Source organism: Amia ocellicauda, chromosome 7 (genome assembly GCF_036373705.1).
Source record: "Amia ocellicauda isolate fAmiCal2 chromosome 7, fAmiCal2.hap1, whole genome shotgun sequence".
Lineage (NCBI taxonomy): Eukaryota > Metazoa > Chordata > Actinopteri > Amiiformes > Amiidae > Amia > Amia ocellicauda.
In genome coordinates, this window is record NC_089856.1 from 44,813,900 (window position 1) to 44,833,053 (window position 19,154).

A 19,154-nucleotide genomic window follows, 5' to 3' on the forward strand; every position below is an offset into this window, starting at 1 on the left:
TTCAGTACATGTCAGTGAACTAATGTACTGATTGATTTAATGAGCTTCAATTTAAATCTTGTTCTAACTTAATGAGCTTATATACTTTCTCCGTGTTTTAGTATACCAAGTTACCAAGGTTGGAAGATCAGACTTTAATGTGTTATCAGTACTGTTAATATCTCATTTAGTGCCATTGCCTAGCTGATTTTAACGCAGTGCACTGTAAAATATTCCCAGTGACTACTGTAATTCAACATGTAAAGTAAGACATGGAGTGGTGCAGTGTACTATACTCTGTGAAATTAAGTACATGTAAAGTAAATGTTTAACCATGGTGAAACTATGGAAAAACATACAAATTCCTATATTTACTATGGTATATTTTCATTAAGGAACTGCATACAAAATATAGAATCGATCTCTGGATTGGGTCTGCTAATACAGACCACTTTAAACATCATTCATCTCGAGTAGTCAAGAGATAGATTAAATAAAATCCATCTGACCTTCTGAATACACTCTCACCTTTCATTTTTAATAGCCAACTTTATTAGACAGGGGAAGGATCAATGACAGTTGATGGCATCATAAGGGTGACAAAAACACTGAATTCTGTGATGTACAATAATACATGCTTCCAGGGCTTGTTTACTATAGTACTGATGGATTACTCGTGGTACAGTGTAATAAATCACAGACAAGGCAAACTGAACTCATAGAAAACTATAAACACATTTAACTATAAATATTACAAATATTATGTAAAAAACCTACAGTAAGTTTACCAAAATAAACCTGAATTCGGTTTGTCTTCAGAAAGTGCTTTACTAATCTGTCTCCCAACAACCCATGCTTGGCTTTCACTTTGAAGTGGAATGCGTAGGTCTGTTGAATCAAGACAAACGGCAAACAGAATCACCCTGAACAAACACGACTGGGTGGAGAGGATTACACAAAAACACACAAAACTGCAGACACGGAGCAGACAGGCAATTAATTAAATATAGAGGGGAAATAATAACATTTTTCTTTTAAAGGAAATGGAAAAAAAGAAAAGCAATAGCATATCCTGCTGTAGCTGACTCAGGAACAAGAAACAAGGTTGTGTGTATTTGTGAGAGAAAAAGACGGTCTTTATCTGTAAAACCTGAAATGAAAATTAGTTTAAAATATGACAGATATCCTGTCTTATTCCTGTGTTAAGCACTGACTTTCTTTAGAGGAGGCGAGAATGGAGAATTTTGAAATTAACGGTTAGAAAGCAAATATAACCAAAGTAGGGGGCGGAGATGGGGGCAGATGGGGTGTGTCTGATGTTTTCAGGAGACAAATGAGACGTGTCTCCAAGTCATGCCTCCTCTGAGACTGCAGTGTAAGACGGAAGGACAGGGACAGAGGGAGAGAGGGAGGTGGATGGATGAAAGGGGGGGAGATGCAAGATCTATTCCTCATAGCTTTGAGGACGCAGGATGATGCTGTGGTAGGATCTGATGCAGGAGAAGGCAGTGGGTGGGATGAGGCGGCGGTCGATCAGGTTGTTCTCCAGATGGATAGAGATAAGGGGGGAATCCTCCATGACTCGGGTGTCACAGATGGAGTTGAGAGGCACATACCTGTGGGAGACAGTTTCAAATGGAGTCAACCAACAGGATGTCCAGGAGGGAAAGATTTAGTTGGAGATCGGTTTGTGAAACAACAAAGAGATTAATTTTGGTTTTTGTTTAATCTTCATTTTGGAAGATGAGCTGGAGATATCCTCATGGGGGTTATTTTTAAAGATGAAAGGTTTAGGTTGATGATCGTACTGTTGTACTAATGCACACGACTGGTTAAAAGACATATCCAGCTGTGTTATGACACAATATGATTGTCTACCTATCTGTCTAGATATCATCAATACACACCTGATCAAAAAAGGCATAATTAAAAAAACATTATTGTGCAGCTTATGTAATCCAATCACAGTACATTACAGTACCATTGATGTAATATAAATTATATATATATTCCGAATTGGATGGGCATGAAGGAGAAAATATGTATTATTGTTATTATTAATGATTGGCGTATCTGGCGGAGGTTGCAGAACATACCAATCAAAATCCAAACATGATAACCGTATAACCCTAAAAACTGTCATCATGTGCATGTGTTAAATCAAACCGTTTGGGAAAGGGAGCACAATTTGAAAAAAACAAATCTCTGTTACGATCTGTAACCGTTTAGGAAAAGAGTCAGAGTTCCGTCTCTTTTCTTGTTCGAACTTCTTCAAACGCGGCTGCCACTTATGGCTGGTATCTCAGCTTATTAGATCCCAGACTTCTTATTTCCTATTCTTTTATTCAGTCTTCTTGTATGTGAGTAGATGTGACAGGGGCGAGCCTGGCCAAGCCTTTCCGTGCCGATGAAAATTAAACCCTGATTATTTCCAAGCCATTTCATTTGTGCCGTACCTCGCTCAGGGCAGTTGGAGGGGACGGGAGAATGTGTGTGTGTGTGTGTGTGTGTATGTGTGTGTGTGTGTGTATGGTTGGGTTTGAGTACGATGCATAGTACAGTCAGAGCCCAGGACCCTCTCCCACACTCTTTAGCTGAAGACATTGTATCTATCTCTTCCTCTGTCCTTCTATCCATGTATCCATCTGTCTATCAAGTGCAAGTGACTGGAAATTCACTCAAGAAGATCAGCAATCAACAGCAAGTCTTTCAAAATATGTTGTTTTGTGCAGTAACTACAGTGCTGTAATTCACCGCCCATTAGCACAAAACAAGCCAGAGGAGATTAAAACTAGGCTGGAGGTCGGCTATAGACCATACCTGATGTGGTTGTCGTTGAGACGGAGGACCTGCAGGAATCTGAGGTTGAGGAGCCCACGGGGAATGGCACGTAAGTGGTTGTTGTCCAGCAGCAGTTCTGTCAGGGAGCGGTAGAGGCCCAGGAAGGAGACTCCGTGGATCCCATCGTCCCGTAGGTGGTTGTGGGACAGGTGCAGGAATTCCAGGCCGGGTCGCAAATGGGCGAAAACGTAGCCCGGGATCCTCTCGATCTGGTTGTGGTGCAGGATGAGCTGTCTTAAGCCCATGGGCAGGAAGGAGGGCACGTGCACGAGCCTGTTGTAGGACAGGTCGATGGATTCCAGTTGCCTGTAACACAGTAGTAGATAATGAGTGAAAGAAAAAAAAAACATAGCGGTCAGAGAAGGTGCTATACACTTCATCTTTCCGGATCATACAGGTCTGCTGAAGCTTGGGAATGTCTTTATATGAGCTGTTCATTCCTCACTTGGGCCTCTGCATCTGCTGTTTGCTTTGATGCCTCCTGAGATGACATGGTGATAAGACACTACAGAGAATGGCTTTTGTATTGCATTCTGTTTCCCTCCCTTGTCTTCTTGTTCAATTTCAAAAACTGATTGTCTATGTCTGAGCAGTGTTCACATTGTGGTCTCAGACACTCGAGAACAAAGGATCCACAAGAGCCGAGGCAGGGGTGAGCATCACTGCAGGAACATGCTCAAAAGAACCCAAACTGTAAAGCAACCGAGTGCAAAGTGACAGACAAACACTAACACTACAGTTCAAATGAAGGAGATGATTTTTGATCTCCATTCTAGGGACCAACCCATTTTTAAGAGAGAAAAAAATTATCACAAAAAATTATGAGAATCTTTAAGAGCTTTTTGTTCTAGTTCACATCTAGCTCCATGTTCTTCATTGACCAATCAAACACTTACAAAATGATGATTTTGTGGGATGGAATATAAAAGATAACAATCAAGTACTTTCCCCTTTTTCAATGTCCGTGTCATCTGCTACATTTTCTAATTTCATAATTAAACTCCTTTTAAAAAAATAATTGGTTGATATGCATTATTTACTGACATATATCCGTTTCTAATTCATATACATGATAGAAAACATCCCTAAGCTTTCCTTATACGAGACCAGGCCCCCACCGTGTTGACCTAGTTAAAGGCACCACAGCCCCTAGAATACTTATAACATCCTCCCAGGCTTCACAAGGCCATGGGCAAACAGATGGTCCAGCTTTATTGCTTTTCTCACTGTGAGGATCTTTGATCAAAGAACAGCAGGAGGATGCTGAAATTAAGGACAGTAGGTGTTGGAAAGGCTATAATATACAGTTAAAAGAAAGCTTCTCACTTTTACTTCCCCCCAATAACCAACACAGTATGCCTTCTTTATTTTTTTATGTATAATGATCAGTGCTTCTCATTTTGCAGGGCAACCAGTCCAGTCCAAATCCATTGTGACATTCTTACCATGTGCTTGACTGTGCATGTTTCAATGGTAGCCTAATAAAGGGGAGTTCAAGTTCAGGCACTAATCTCAGGAAATTTCAGCCAGCGTCAATACAAGTTCTGGACTGCTTTGTAAAGCTCTATTCAGTGATGTTGACTGAGGTGATTAACCTGTAAAGCATCTACTTATACCACTAGCAATCAACGCTACTGAGAATGTTTTAAAAGATTGTAGCACCTTCTAATGCTAAATCATGTTTTCCACAAAGAAGCACATACTTTCGTTCAGGTCTTGGTTTCTGGTTTGAATCAAATGTAAGCAGAAATGCAAACCAGAGCATAAACAGCAGAGCTACAGCATGCTGGGAAGGTCTGATGCAGGTCTCCTTGATAACAAGCTGACACACACCTGGTCAACTAGAGAGGAATACTCTTGTATGACATGTTGAGGAAATCTAGGCCGACTCAAAACAATAAACCCCAAGTCTGGAACCTGTGCTATCTGGACTAAAGAGCTCAACTTCAGCTCTGAGCCACTCAGGAGTCGCAAATATATGCCTTTCTGATCTTGATATTAAGAGTTCATCACAGCTTCATCTAACTATCGTGCAGCAAAGAAAATTCCATATGCCTACACATAAACGCAAATATTAATTTCATATCTAATTCGACTTCCACTTCATCCAGTCGATGCCTTTTATTTCCTTTCTTTTTTACTTCTGTCATTTTTCTCTATGAATTAAGGGAAATAAATGGGTTCTTCTAATTACCAGTTGCCAGAACATGACCCATCATTACCAAACCACCCCGAATGAAGTTTATCCAACATGTTTTGATCATGCTTGGTGATAACATAAACAAGACTGATCGCGACTTGGACTGGGGCCAGTGAGAAACATGTTGGTGTATGTTTTCTTAAGGGCACAAAAGAAAAAACACTTTATTGCAACACTGGAATGGGATCCAAAGAGACAGGGGGCGTATAAATTCGATCAAGATGCGACAATCTTGCGAGAATCCAGCAATAAAAAGGCCAGTTCCTTGTCAGAGCACTATCAAGCAGTTGTCATGGTCAGATGTTACTGGCACTGTATTGTCAATCAGATGCCAGCAGCGATTAGTAATGGTTTGCAAGCCATTCAAAGCTAATGCAAAACAGCAGCAGGTACATCCAGACACCACAAGCCTGCCAACCAAACGCCAACCACGCTGCCAGTTTTCGATTTTCAATACTCAAATGCTCAACCACTGGGGATACATTATTTGATTCCCCAGGCAAGCATATTGTTATCCAAGTTTGCTCTGTGATCTGGGGACAATTAGGAAAAATATATAATTTGATTCTTAAAAAAAAAAATTATTATTTATTTATTGCTCTACATTGGTCTTTGGTATTGTATAAGTTAAACCGTAAAATAAACAAATGCCAGTCCTTGAATAAAATCTGGACTTTTTTTTTAAATGTTGTAGCTAAGCTAAATTACATAAACTGTGTTCCCATTACAGCACAGAGGAAGAGTGCAGGCCTGTATGGGGGGTTTTCGTATTCTAGTACAGTATGGTTGTCCCTGAGGGTTGATGGAGAAAATTTTTATGTAACCTGTTATAAAACTAAACTATGTCCGGGTTAGAGCTGAGAAAAAGAACTGCCCAGGAGGCTCACAGCGAGACTTTTTCCCCTTCTGGACTGCTGTCATTTCTCCGTAGAGAGAGAGGGGCTTTCATTTTCTGTACCACTAGAGTTAAGACCAGAGAGGATGACTGAAATGCACTTGATCACTGGAATCTGACTGATCCAAGAATAGCGCCCAACTGTTTCTGAAAGGATCCTGGGCTGCTAACTAACTTTCACAAGAACATAGAAAGGTTACAGATAATTATATTTGTTTTTTTAAGAATCCCATAGAGTTCCCTAGATCATCTTGCTCTTTTTTCTCTCACCATCTAAGCACTCAGCATTAACAAGGTGGCTGGGGGATTGGTTCCAGACCCCCACAACCATTGGTGTAAAGATGCATCTCCTACTTTCTATCCTAGATGTCCCTAAACTTAATTTCTACTTGATCTTGAAGAGGTCTCCTGGGTGGACTCATGTGGGGTTTTGAATACCTGAATGAGGACATCCCATGGTCTTTTCTGTTCATTTAATTCTGTCTGACCAGACCACATATTAGTCTGGCTGTTCGGCTTGGTCCCTCTCATACTATGGTCTGAGCACAGCATGGCTTAGCCTGCAAGGTGTAATTGCTGTTGATAGGGAAATGGCAGTGAATTAGGAAGGAGCAAGCAAGTTATATGAGTGACCCCTGTTTGCCGTTCCCTCAAGCATGGCTGCCAATAAAGCTACGCTCTCCGAGTTGCTGTGCATATTTCACATACTGTAGAGCTCCTAGGGGCCGGGGCTGGAGGGGGGGGCGGGGGCAACAGCGGTCTTTGTGGCTGCAATCAATGAAATGGGTCGAGGTAGAGACGAGTGTGGTTTGGAGTTGAGCCATGAATGCTGGCCTGAAAAATGCATCCCTCCTCACCACTGCAACCCCGTGCCCCACCCCCCCCCACTCATCTCCTCATCCCCACCAAGGCGATATCTAATTAAAAGCAAATGCATGCAGGAATTAGAGCTCCGGGGGGGACGGGCTTTTTTTCAGTACCACAGGGCTAGTTCCCAAACAGGCATAATCCGCTGGCATTTCCTTTAATAAAACTGTAACGTAGGCTATGATGGGATGGACTTACAATAGTCAAGGGAACAGAACAACTAAATCTAACATTGTGAATAACATGAGGAATAAGGGGATAGGCATGTATATTGCATTGAATTGAATATAAATACTGTATACTGTACATAAATAGCGACAGCAGACAAATGGCATTTTTCTGACTGTAAAGGCTGACACTATAAATATGTTTTGTTTTGATCGACAGAATCTACAGATCTAGTGGCTCAATATGCCCGAGTGGCTGTAGTGCTATCGAACCACAGAAAGCCAGAGTCACAGTTGCAGCACTTCCATAGTGAAAAAGGCGAATTACATTTTATTATGCAACAGTCATTTCAACAATTAGGCCTAGACCAAATCAAAAGTGTGCCCCTCCTACAAATCACAAATTACAAGCTGGTCCCCTATTGAGATCCTGTTTATAAATAGTAGAAAGTGGCTTCTGAAAATATATTAATCTACGTCTGGGTACAAGTTTGTAATTTGCGATTCGTTGGTAGGTGAAAGATTTGATTTGATCTGATCTAGGGCTCAGTTCACTCTAGTTTGGCCCATTTCAGATGTGGCACTTGTGACCCCAGCTTAGCACTTAACATAACAAATACAATGTTACATTAATAAAGTTGGAAAATAAGTCGGGAAATTTGTTTCTGGCAACATCCACTCTTGTGATCATTTCACTGGTCTACATTATCAGTAGAAACCAGTAGTTTGGACATCTCTGTACTGCAAAGTCTGTTCTGATTATTGACCTTAAATTTTGACTACTAATACTACGGTTACTACTACTACTACTGATAATAATCATAATAAATAAACAGTCTGAAATATTGCTTAATCTCACACAATAGTTCTATTCAGACAATATGCATCTTATTGCTCAATGTTTGGGCTATTTTACCCCACTAAGGGCCAGTGAATGAAGTCCATATGTGATTTACGCTGCTTTGGACATGGTTCGCAGGGAATACAAAACCAATGTGGCCCAAAATGAGGCCATTAAAAAGTCTGCAGTAGCTTGCCAATCACAGTTTAAGAAGAACATAATTCATTTAATAGGGAAAGGAAGGAAACTGGATAGCACTTTTGGAATCATTTGATTTAAACCCCTAACACTGCTGAGAATAGCTGTAATAGCGGAACATATCGTTGGTGTTTATTTAAATATTGAATACGTTTTTAGAGTTTCATTAATAGAGTGTCTCTGGCAGTAAAGTGTCCTAAAGCATTTAAAACACGTAAAGTGACAAACAATGAAGAGAGAGAGAAAAAGACTGTGACACAAAAGGAATAACTGAAATATAAAACATGGAAAAAACACAAATAACAAATACACATTCATTAGATACATTGCCAAAATGAAAAAAAAATCATAGAAAACATAATAAAATATAAAAGACAGATAATTAAAGCAGTTTAAAAATTTGATTTCCTGCTCAACGTTGTTGGTTATTCTATCGAACAGCAAATTGTATTTTCTCCCACACACATAACATCAAACACGGGTCTAGCATGAGAAAAGGCCAGTCTTACGGTTGCCATCTCCGATCTTAATATCCCAAAAACAGCATTATGTTTGGAAAAATTAAAGCCTATTAATTTAATCTACATGACTTGGACAACAATCCCATAAACCACTTTCCTGCAGTTCCTTCTCCCAGCTTGGAAACTACTAGAGCAAACGCAGAATATGTCACTGTGATTGAGCTGGCTCCTGTGGTTTGCCATCATTCAGATGTATTCTCCACTCACAAAGCAGCATCTGAATTGTATTTCACTTCAGCTCACATTTCTTGTCCGCTGAATTAAATCAAAGACCCGCAAGTGACTGGGATCTCATCCTACACCTTCTCTAGTCACACTCGCCTTCGCTCACCTGGAGAAATCAAGCCGAGGTCTGCAGAGCCAGCACCCGAAATACACAGCCCTGAAAACCCACCACTGTTTTACACCTAGAAGGAATGCTAACATAAGAGTGGATCTTGCTGAATAAAAACTGACTGCTGGGACCCATGGGGAAAAAAAACTAAACTAAATAAAAGCACCATGCAAAATCAACTCTATAAATCGGGAGAGGGAATCAAGCCACTCCTGTCTAGCCAAACATATTCATCTGAGTTTAAGATAATTTTGCCAACGAGAATTTTCATTTTGCTTTTCAGGCCTTTGCAATGCATTTGCTTGTCCTGAACACATACATAAGCATATTCTTCTTTATATAGTAGCAACTACAAATCTTCAGCTTTCAAAGTGTGCCACTCCACAGCCAGTCAAAACTGCAATATCCACCAGGTTTTCTGTGAAATGACTGTGCAAGCTTACTGAGTGGTGCTGTGGCACACTTTGGAATAAAATGACACTTTAGATTCAGATAGATTGTGTGCCATGACTGTGGTGGGCCTGTCCCTGCCCTTGGGATCCAAGGAGATCGTTTATACTGGCAGCGCATGACAGAGCTGGACAGAGACAGTATGTAACTAGAGCCGTCTAATTGTTCTGTTCCCTGAGTCCAGCGCAGCCAAGTCAGTGCAAAAGAGCAGTTTCTGTCATCCAAAGGAAATTAAAATAAAACAGTATGGTCAAAGCTACTCCACTGTGCGGTCTCCTATAGCTGCTCAGTTCTCTGTATCCTCTTTGCTGGAGAAGCCTTATTGCAGAACTTTAAAATGCCACAAGTTCTCCAGCCTCTATGCAAATCTATGCAAGCTAGGAATTTCACATGTGTTGGAATACCACTGTAGCTTAGGTCCAGGAAAACATTCGAGAGCAAATGGCATCAACCTCGTGACCTGGTTATCAACCAGAACTACAGCTTCATAAATAATCCTAAATTAAACAGGCCCAAGAGACAGTGAACTACTGCAATCGTCACATCAGCTACTGGCGAAATATGAAACAGTCCTGGACTATGAAGAACATGCATGATCATCCAGTAACCGATATGTTTACCTAAACTTCAACACAGGGAAATGTAATATCCTTGAGGGAATTGGAGGACTGAACTGTGTGTGAGTTCCTTCAAATGTAAACATGTTAACAAACTCAAAACAAGGGGAAGGAGAAAACCTTTCTTTCAGCAGAGGTTAAAGACATTAATGGGGGAGAAAAGAAAAATCCTGTTCAGCATATTAGAAAAAATTAAGGAAAGAATCTTGCATTTTAGTTAAACAAAAAGTCTAAATATTGCAATAGTATGAAGAAGTGGGGAGTTATATATATCAAAATCCCCATGGTTCAAAGCTTTCTCATAACAAATACTAAATTAAATGTAAAAAGCCATCGAGGGTAAGTTTAGTTTATGCATCATTACCATTGCAGGAAATATATAAAAGAAATCCAAACAAAATATTCCTGTAATCTACAGTTGGCAGTCTCCTATATCTGACAATAAAGTACCTTCTAGACTTTGAAAATACCTGGAACAGACGACCTGTGTACTGCGCCTACGCACGTCTCAGATTCCTCAGAACCACGGAAATAGATTGAGAGCACATGCTAATTATTGAAACAAATAATCAGGCACTGTCACTTGTTGTGAGGTCTAAAGGTGGACCAGCTGTTCCAAATGATCTCTAAAGTTCTGAATTTACCAAAACACCAACTTAATCGATCAGAATCAAATTATTTCAAGTCCTTCATAAATAAATACATGATTTTAGGGTGAGCTTTACAAATTATTGTATTAGGATGCTCCAGGGCCTGGGATAGAAACCATTAAACTATAATGCCATTTGTCAAAGCTGAATCACTAGACAGCTGCTTTGCTCAGAGTGCAGCAAACTTCAGACCAGCATGAGATTGAAGATGTTTTTTAAGTAAGTGGCTCCCCCTTGTGCTTAACTATGATATCACAATTAGGCAGCTATTATGATTTGCACTTAATAAATATTTGTCAGTGAGTCAGTGAATTTGTCGAGTCAAGTCACCTATCTGGCTCGACTCACTTCGAGTCATTAGTTCCAACAGTTCAAGACAATCAGCTATATATATATATATATATATACACTAATATCTGTGCTCAATTGGGTTGGAAGTACAGTACTTTATAATACCAAAATTAAACAAATATTTTCTCACTTTGTCTTTGTCTCACTTTGTCTCAATTGACACTACCCTATAACTGTTTCAGACAGTACATGAAAGGAAATTTGGAGGGAGTTAATTTCATATGGAAACAAAAAACCGAGGGCAAGAGAAAAATGAAAAAAAGGGTTGTAATGTACATGGTTTTACATTTTCTCTCAAACTTTTTTATGTTCAAGACTGTCAATATTTGTGTGTGTTTCTCTTACTGTGTGTGTCTGTTATTATTATTATTATTATTATTATTATTATTATTATTATTATTATTTTGCCGCATCACTTTCAATATTGGGGGGATTATTATTATTTATTAGCAGATGTCTAGGGCAACTTGTAAATGTACATTACATTATATTACAATACTGGGGTACACAGAGTCAGTGTGCATTAACAGAATGTAATGCTTGATTAGGAGCATAGTGCTGTATAAGTTCAACCCAAAAGGACAGTGCTAGGCCACACAGGGCCTTCAAAGTGAACAAAAGCATCGTATGTGTGTGGTGTGGTTTCCGGTTCTGTGATGGAAGGCCGAGGCACTCACTGCAGGTGGATCCAGGCCCGTGGGGCGATGCGGTTCTCTTGAATGCGATTGTTGCTCAAATCCAGAACCTTCAGGTTGACGGTCTTGTTCAAAACGCCTTCATGGATCTCCTCAATGTGATTTTCATCCATGTGTAGCTCCTAGACATGAAACATATTAAAGAATAGGCCTTTAAATCATCCACAAGTGGCCTGTGTGTGTCATATTAAGTGAACAACATATGGAAAACACTTTAGTGTAAAGGCTATTATTTTCTTTTGGATAAACAATCCTTGAAGAGTGCTGTGCCCCCAAATATGCTTGAGCACTGATCTAATTTATTCTCCTATTGACCATAATGGTGTTTAAAATGATCATCCTCCATTAAGAGGAATAGTGTTTGACTGTGCAACTCATTCAATTCACCTCCTATATTATTATTAATTTACTGGCAGATGACTTTATTCACAGCAGCTAATATGGATACCCATTCACAAATTGGGAGTTTACAGATGCAATCTGGGAAAAGACGTTGTTCAAAGCTACAATAGCAGTGTCTCACACAGGATAACCGACCTGTAGTGAGGCAGGGAGCCCTGAAGGGATCGCTCTGAACTTGTTCTCATCGAGTCTCAGGTAGATAAGCTTCTTTAGTGGCCGGAAAGCCAGTGGAGATACATTGCCGTCATGAAAACCATTTCCCTCCAGCTCCAATGTCAGTAGCTTAAAGAGACCTGCAAAATACCAGCACGCAAGAGGAGAATCAACGCATATTACCAACAATGCAGATATACACACATAGACAAGTATTTGGTTTAAAAAAAGATAATAAGCTGATATTTTATTCTTTACCCAGCTAGGTTTAGCAAGAGCAGTACAAAACTTGTACCCTGTTGTATTTTAATTAGTAGAAAACATATTCTGAAATTAAAATAAAGCACTGCTGGGAACTTTCTATTTACAGGAAGTACACAGTTTTTAATTAGTCCAGACCATAAACTGAAAATGCATAATAAATACCTTTTGATAACTAGACCAAATCAGACTGATCGTTTCTGTGACCTCTCCCTGCATTGCAAAGTCTCTAATATAAAATATATTTGGATATATAGATTATGATATATGGATATTTCATTGTAGTCATTGTACTAATGCTGTCAAGTGACATACCTTTGAAGCTTTGTGGAGTCAAGCCACTAATCTTATTGTCATTCATCTTGAGCTCCTCCAGTGATGGTGGCAGCGGTGGGATCTTGGTTATGTGATTCCCATCCAGGTTTAGCCTCTTCAGCTTGGTGAGGTTCTGAATTGAGCAAACATAGAGGAGAACATTAGGACTGGGTGTATACTCCATATTGCAACTTCATGGCAGTAGGGTCCCAAATCAACAACCATCACACAGTGAGGACAATGACTGATAAATCAGCTTTACTAAACTACTTCACTGATTATTCTCAAATCTACAGGTGCTAGCAGGTGTGATTTTATTTAAATAATTGTTTAACATTTTGTGTAACAAACTAATAAATAGCTTTTTCTTTCCATTATTTTTTTCTAATTGTGGTCTTAGAAGTCAAGCCACAGTTTGCTCTAGCACTAAATCAATTCAGCCACTTTCAGCTCTGGATGTAAGTTATGTCCAGTGCAGTGGGTGTTTTCCTAATTCCAATTGAGATCTCAAAGAACTCTCACAAGAGCTTTTAAATGTCTGTACGTCTAAATGTCACTTTCTATAATATATTCAAATAACAGGGTTATGGTGTGTAGACTCACCCGGAATATGTCAGGGTACAGAGAGGAATCGTCCAGACGGTTCTTGCTGAGGTCCAGCCACTCCAGGTTGGGCAGTCCTGCAAATGTCCGCGGAGGGATTTTGGCAATTTCATTCTCTGTCAGAAAGAAGAACGATCACAGAAAAAATGATTGCATACCCTTATCACATGATTGTTGTTAGAACGTGTATTCTGATTTGAGAATATGAACAAATATTAATGAAAAAAAAGCTCCAGTGGAAAGGTTTCTAAAAGAGAACGATTATATGCAAGTTCACTCAGACATTCCGGAAGAGTCCTTCATCACCTCCTTATGCTGGCAACAAATGATATAATACTGAGCTATTGACTGGACAGAAATGTTGTAATCACCCTGTTAAATTGGACAGATGCCTCCTAAACTTGGAATTGTTAATACTGAGCTGCTCTTATCTGTGGGTGTATTAAGCTCCAGATCAATGGTGATGCCATCTCTCCTCCGCTGTTGTCTGGAGTACTCAGAATTGTGAAAATACTCCAGATTCCCGTACACTAAAGGCAGCCCTAGCATGCCCATCTTACCTGCCAGATACAGTGTCGTGATGCCCAGGTCAGTCAGAATGGGCACGTGTCTCATCCTGGAGTTGCCACAAGCGATGGCGGACTCTGACAGCAGGCAGCCGATGGGGAGAGACTCCATGATATTGGGATGCAGGCGATCTCCAGGGAAGGGGCGTCCTAAGAATAAATCTTCCAGATCATGGCTATCGATGTTGTCGTCAAAATCGTCAAAGGTGATGAGTTGGTGCCTGCTTCTAACATAGGGTGCCTTGGTGACAGTTGGCCGCACTGGACTTTTTTTTAGGTCTGTCACGCTACCCCCTCCCCCGCCACCTACTTTTTCCTTTGTGGGTTTCACACCTTTCCCTTCAGGCTTCTGCACCACATCCTGTTTCTTTTCTGGAATAAATTCCTGTTTCCCAGAAGCCACCTGGCAAAAGATAATTAATGAGATTAAATTGACCCATTTAGTCTCATCTTCTTTATACAATCCTCACTCTGATAATGTAGGATATATTTAATCATTAGCATTGCCTACCACAGGCAAAGATATGATTTTGTACCAAAAAATCAACTGAAATCTTGAAAATGTATGTTGTGGTATATCTAATGATTTCAAACAATTATTTTAAGCTATTTTAAGAGAGTGCTCCTAATCTCAGCTCGTTACCTGTATAAAAGACACCTGGGAGCCAGAAATCTTGCTGATTGATAGGGGATCAAATACTTATTTCCCTCATTAACATGCAAATCAATTTATAACTTTTTTGAAATGCGTTTTTCTGGATTTTTTTGTTGTTATTCTGTCTCTCACTGTTAAAATACACCTACCATTAAAATTATAGACTGATCATTTCTTTGTCAGTGGGCAAACGTACAAAATCAGCAGGGGATCAAATACTTTTTTCCCTCACTGTATATATTTTATAGTTAAACATGTTCAGCCTGTTAAACGTCATAATATTGTTCTGCAGCAACATGTTTTCAGCTCTGGTCTGGAAGGCACCGATCTATCAGGTTTTTGTCCAGATGGGCCTGCAGTACTGCCCTGAGTAAAGTTCTGGGTTCTAGGAGAGACTTCAGTCTGATGTGCTGTGAACAGGGCCTACTTCCCACAATAAATACATTAAAAAACATGTAATAAAAGCATAAAATACTATCAGAAATATAAGGATTTTTTTCCATTCTTCTTCTGTCCATGTGCATGTGTTTAGTGTGGCTTCATTTCATATGGTTTTGTAGTGACACTTGAAAAGCACTCTAAGAGCATTCTGCATGGCATCTGCAGAGCCTGAACAGTAAGGCAGTTCATGTTGTTACTGTAGGAATTCAAACCCACTGAAATCGATCACTTAATTAATGCACAGTAATTGGCACGACTGAAAGTCAAAAGGCAATGTAGCCATTGATGGGGAATCTGGGAGACTGTAGATTTTTAGTACTAGGTACTTAAGACGTCCTGTTGCAGAGAATCCTGTAAGAACTGGCTGGTAAGCAGGCCTACCTGTCGTTCTGCAAGGGATTCTGTCACAGCTGACTTTCCCTCGGTCACAGATACACACAGAGCAGGGTCCGGGGGCCCACACCGCTCCTTCGAACATTGTTATTCCGTTCACAAGACAGTAGCTGCTATCTGTAAAAAATATATATAAAAAAGTTTAAATTAGTGGCTTTAGGAACTGCCTGGAGTACTCAGTGATTTCTAAACATGAACCCTGCAAATCTGAACCACTAAAGAAATACCACACAATTTGAACCTCATAGAAGATATTAAACAATATCAGCTGTCCCTGCAATAGGACCTTTGTTGTCTTAACTTTAGAGGTGGCTTTTTAATATACAAATACATCTGCAAACATAATGCCAAAATTGTGGCATTTCTTGCTTTTACAGCTGGGTGTGGAAAGTTCTGTTTATCCTGTTCTTGTTCTGAACAGGAACCTCACAGTACGGTGTCAAGACATTAGAGACCAATTGCAAAACCAAGGTGGTGACCCCAGCGCTACAGAGACAGTCCCAGCTTGCAAGATAATTACACACACATATTACACTCATAGCTCAGAAGTGAACCTTGAATCTGGCAATGCTTGATTGGAGCAAACACAAATAGGCCCTCACAGATATCCGATTACCTCATAAACTGAAGTTCAGGAACATTCAGTAACCCAAATACTGCAGATCTGCCTCATACATCATGCTCACATGACTACACACCCCAGCTGTTCTTTGCTTAATGTTTGTCTGTTAAGTAAAACAATAACATTACAGACATGTACATTTCCTACTTTTCCCAGAGTTGTTTTGCTATTGTCTAAAGTTTTCTCCCATTGTTTACCACTTTATTTAAAAATGGCAGAAGTTTGTTTATTTTGTTTGCTATATGTGACTGTCTGAGCTGGTCTCTGATGCACTGCATATACATGTTAATAAGAGTTATTGACTTATACAGTTAGAACATAAATATGAAGCAACCCACCCTGAAAAGCATTTTAGTAAATATATTGCAATATTTTGTTTAAAAGCCCCCAAATGTATCCAAGTAGATTTTCAAGATATGAGATAGTTATTAATTACAAACACACCCATTAATATAAATTAATGTGAACCTGTGCATTACATACATTTAAAAGCACATTCAGTTAATTTTAATATACATTTCCTAAATAGATCTTGATATTTTCCAATATTCCAATGTATATTCCTTCTGACTTTAATTTCAGGCTGTGTGTATTATTTCGTTCTGTATTGGACAGTGTAAAGAAACCAGAGAGCCATCTGAATATTGCACATCAACAGTAGGGGAACAAATGTATTAAGAATGTTAAAAATGAACAGAATGACTTTGTCTGAATGCAGCAGCTGAGCAGATTCCAAAACAAAACATATTATGTGTCAGCAGACTATAGAAATTCACATTCAGTTGAACTGGGTGTAACCATTTGGTTTGCCCAGCATCTCCAACCCCCTTTTTGTTTAGGGGTGTGCTAATAAGTGCACAATTTGTGAGACTTGCCACTTATCAACCTAACCACCATGGTCACTCAAATAGTTCCCTGGAGCCAGAGATCTCTATTGCTCCAAATGTTTTCTGTTATCCAAGCTGCATTTATCAGGCTTGCTATGACCATTGCTGAGCTCATCAACAAAAGACAAAGTTGCGAACAACAAGGGCCACTGAAGGGAATCAGCTTCTAATAATCTCATGCGCTTTGGTCCAGTGTGGTGAAAAGTTGATTCAAGGTTATGGAAATTATGGAAGAATGTGACACTTACCAGAAAAGTCGAGCCCGCCATGACCAGGCAAGGTGATTGGTGGCGCCGTGGCCAGGGCGGCCGGTGCTGGGTTGCGTAAGATTCTCGGCGTCTTCCCGGGCCGGGCCCAGCTCTCCTGGGACATCAGGGCAACGCAAACGCAAAGCAGAAACGCAGGCATACTTCACACTCTCTCTCTCATCTGACTGTGTCTCCACTCCTAAAGCAGGCAGACTCAGCACTGGCTCTTAAATTATTCCCCCTTGCAATCCACACACAAGGAAGAAAAGGTGAGAGAAGGAGAGGGTGGGAGGAAGGAAGAGTGTGGGGGCAGGGCAAAAAAAAAGGAAACCATTTCCAACAAAGCCCCTCTTTCATATCTGTTTTTTTTTTCGTATTTTCCTCCATTTCCATCTCAGCCCCCCTTTAAACAAACAAACAAGGAGGGTTTGGAGGCATGATAAACCTATATCATAATATGACAACCATAAAAAAGTGGGGGAAGGCAGATTTACCTCTTCCTCCACCCACGCAAAAAGGTAGCATCCCTTACTAAAGGAAGAAAACTGTAAATATATCGTCAAGGAGGAAGAAACTGAAGAGAACAGAAAAACTAGACTGAAAAAGTTTTGGAAGCATCCCAGTCTGGCCACACTTCACTTGATATGTATATTTTAGGAAGGCCGGAGAGCGCGGGCTTCGACGCCCCGCGGTATGAAAGGCCGCATTGTGGACCTCACGCTGTAGCCCTGGCTGCTGCTGGCGTAAGGTCACAACATTCCTGACTCTTAAACCAGCAGCCAAAGGCACCTGGAGACCATTGAAGACTGGCCTTTATTGGAAATTGATGCCTTCAAATGATAATCCAGTGTATTGATAATCCAGCTTCCTGTGTAGAGAGGACTTTTGATTTTGGCTGTTCCCACTGCAGTTGTGGAGTTTTACAAAGCCGGCAGCCTCTCCTGTCCCTGGCCTTGTCAAGGGGAAAAGACCCCCATTTCAAGTGACAACATAAATCAATGCTTGAACAGTTTGAGACACAACACATTACAATATAATAGAATTTACATCTATTTCAGATGGTACCCATTCAAAGCCTTATAAGTAATTATTACTAGTAGTAGTAGATCACTTTATCCAAAACAGCTTACACAGCAGGCCTACTCAGTACTCAGGTTACATATTGGACACACAACATAAAATATAATATAACATCATTAAAGTATTATACAGGAAGCCAAAAAGCAAGAAACAGTAATGTAGATGGAAGGATTTAATCTGCTTGCATACTGAGAATGTAGATCCTTTATTTATGTTATCCTTTACTTGGATAAAGATGTCAAATTATTAAATGTAATAATAATTATATATATATATACATAAATAATATAAATGGAGACCCCAGACTGTAAAGCTGCAGGACTACAGATAGTGAAAACATCAACACAGCTGAACAGAAAGCCAAGCAGGGGATCACAGAGCGCTCTTGAGTTAGTGTGACTCGTCTGCTTGGGCTTCTGCTCATAAAGCCACGAGGTCGGCCGGAGATGTGAGGCTTTAAAACCACAGTTGCTCTAGAGCTCTTTTTTGCTGGTGAGTCACCCAGTCTCCAATTTCCTCTCCCCTGCTGTGCAAAATTATTATTTTTTTCTTCAGTTTAATGTATATGTGTGTGTGTATTGTGAGAGGGTGAGCTCCCATGCTACAGAGACCGTAGACTTCCAGGTGTGCTGGTCTGGAGAGGCTTAATTATTATGCAGATTGCATCTGGTTGGCCAATTAGCCAATTATCCCCCTGGACAGGAACCATGCCCCTTTTAAGACACCCCGTTGCTTCAGATAGAGAGCAGAGCAATGAGAACCAGTGATGTGTTTGATGTTCCCCCCAAGCCCATGATCCAGTGCTTCTTTTCAATAAAGGTATTTGTGTTTTAATTAAGTGCATGGGTGTGTGGATTTAGCTCCTAGTAAAGCACATGATTTTATTTTTGATGAGTTGTGTGAGGTCTACACAATTCCTGCA

General features: G+C 40.0%; 1 protein-coding gene across 1 annotated transcript; it reads right to left on the bottom strand.

Moving 5' to 3' along the window:
• Positions 1–514: 514 nt before the first annotated feature.
• Positions 515–17,276, bottom strand: LOC136753966 (extracellular matrix protein 2). Its single transcript, XM_066710345.1, has 9 exons — positions 17,153–17,276; positions 15,418–15,512; positions 13,901–14,309; positions 13,341–13,456; positions 12,738–12,870; positions 12,144–12,301; positions 11,589–11,728; positions 2,800–3,126; positions 515–1,595 (listed from the first exon to the last, which is right to left on the bottom strand). The coding sequence occupies exons 1-9, from the start codon at positions 17,274–17,276 to the stop codon at positions 1,424–1,426; spliced, it is 1,674 nt and encodes a 557-aa protein (XP_066566442.1). The 3' UTR covers positions 515–1,423.
• Positions 17,277–19,154: the final 1,878 nt, after the last annotated feature.

Coding starts and splice junctions, on each gene's coding strand:
- LOC136753966 (XM_066710345.1), bottom strand. CDS start 17,276: ATGTCCCAGGAGAGCTGGGCCCGGCCCGGGAAGACGCCGAGAATCTTA. Junction 14,310..15,417: donor GTATCTGTGACCGAGGGAAA/GTCAGCTGTGAC, acceptor ATCTTTTGCCAG/GTGGCTTCTGGGAAACAGGA. Junction 12,871..13,340: donor TGTACCCTGACATATTCCGG/GTGAGTCTACAC, acceptor TGCTCAATTCAG/AACCTCACCAAGCTGAAGAG.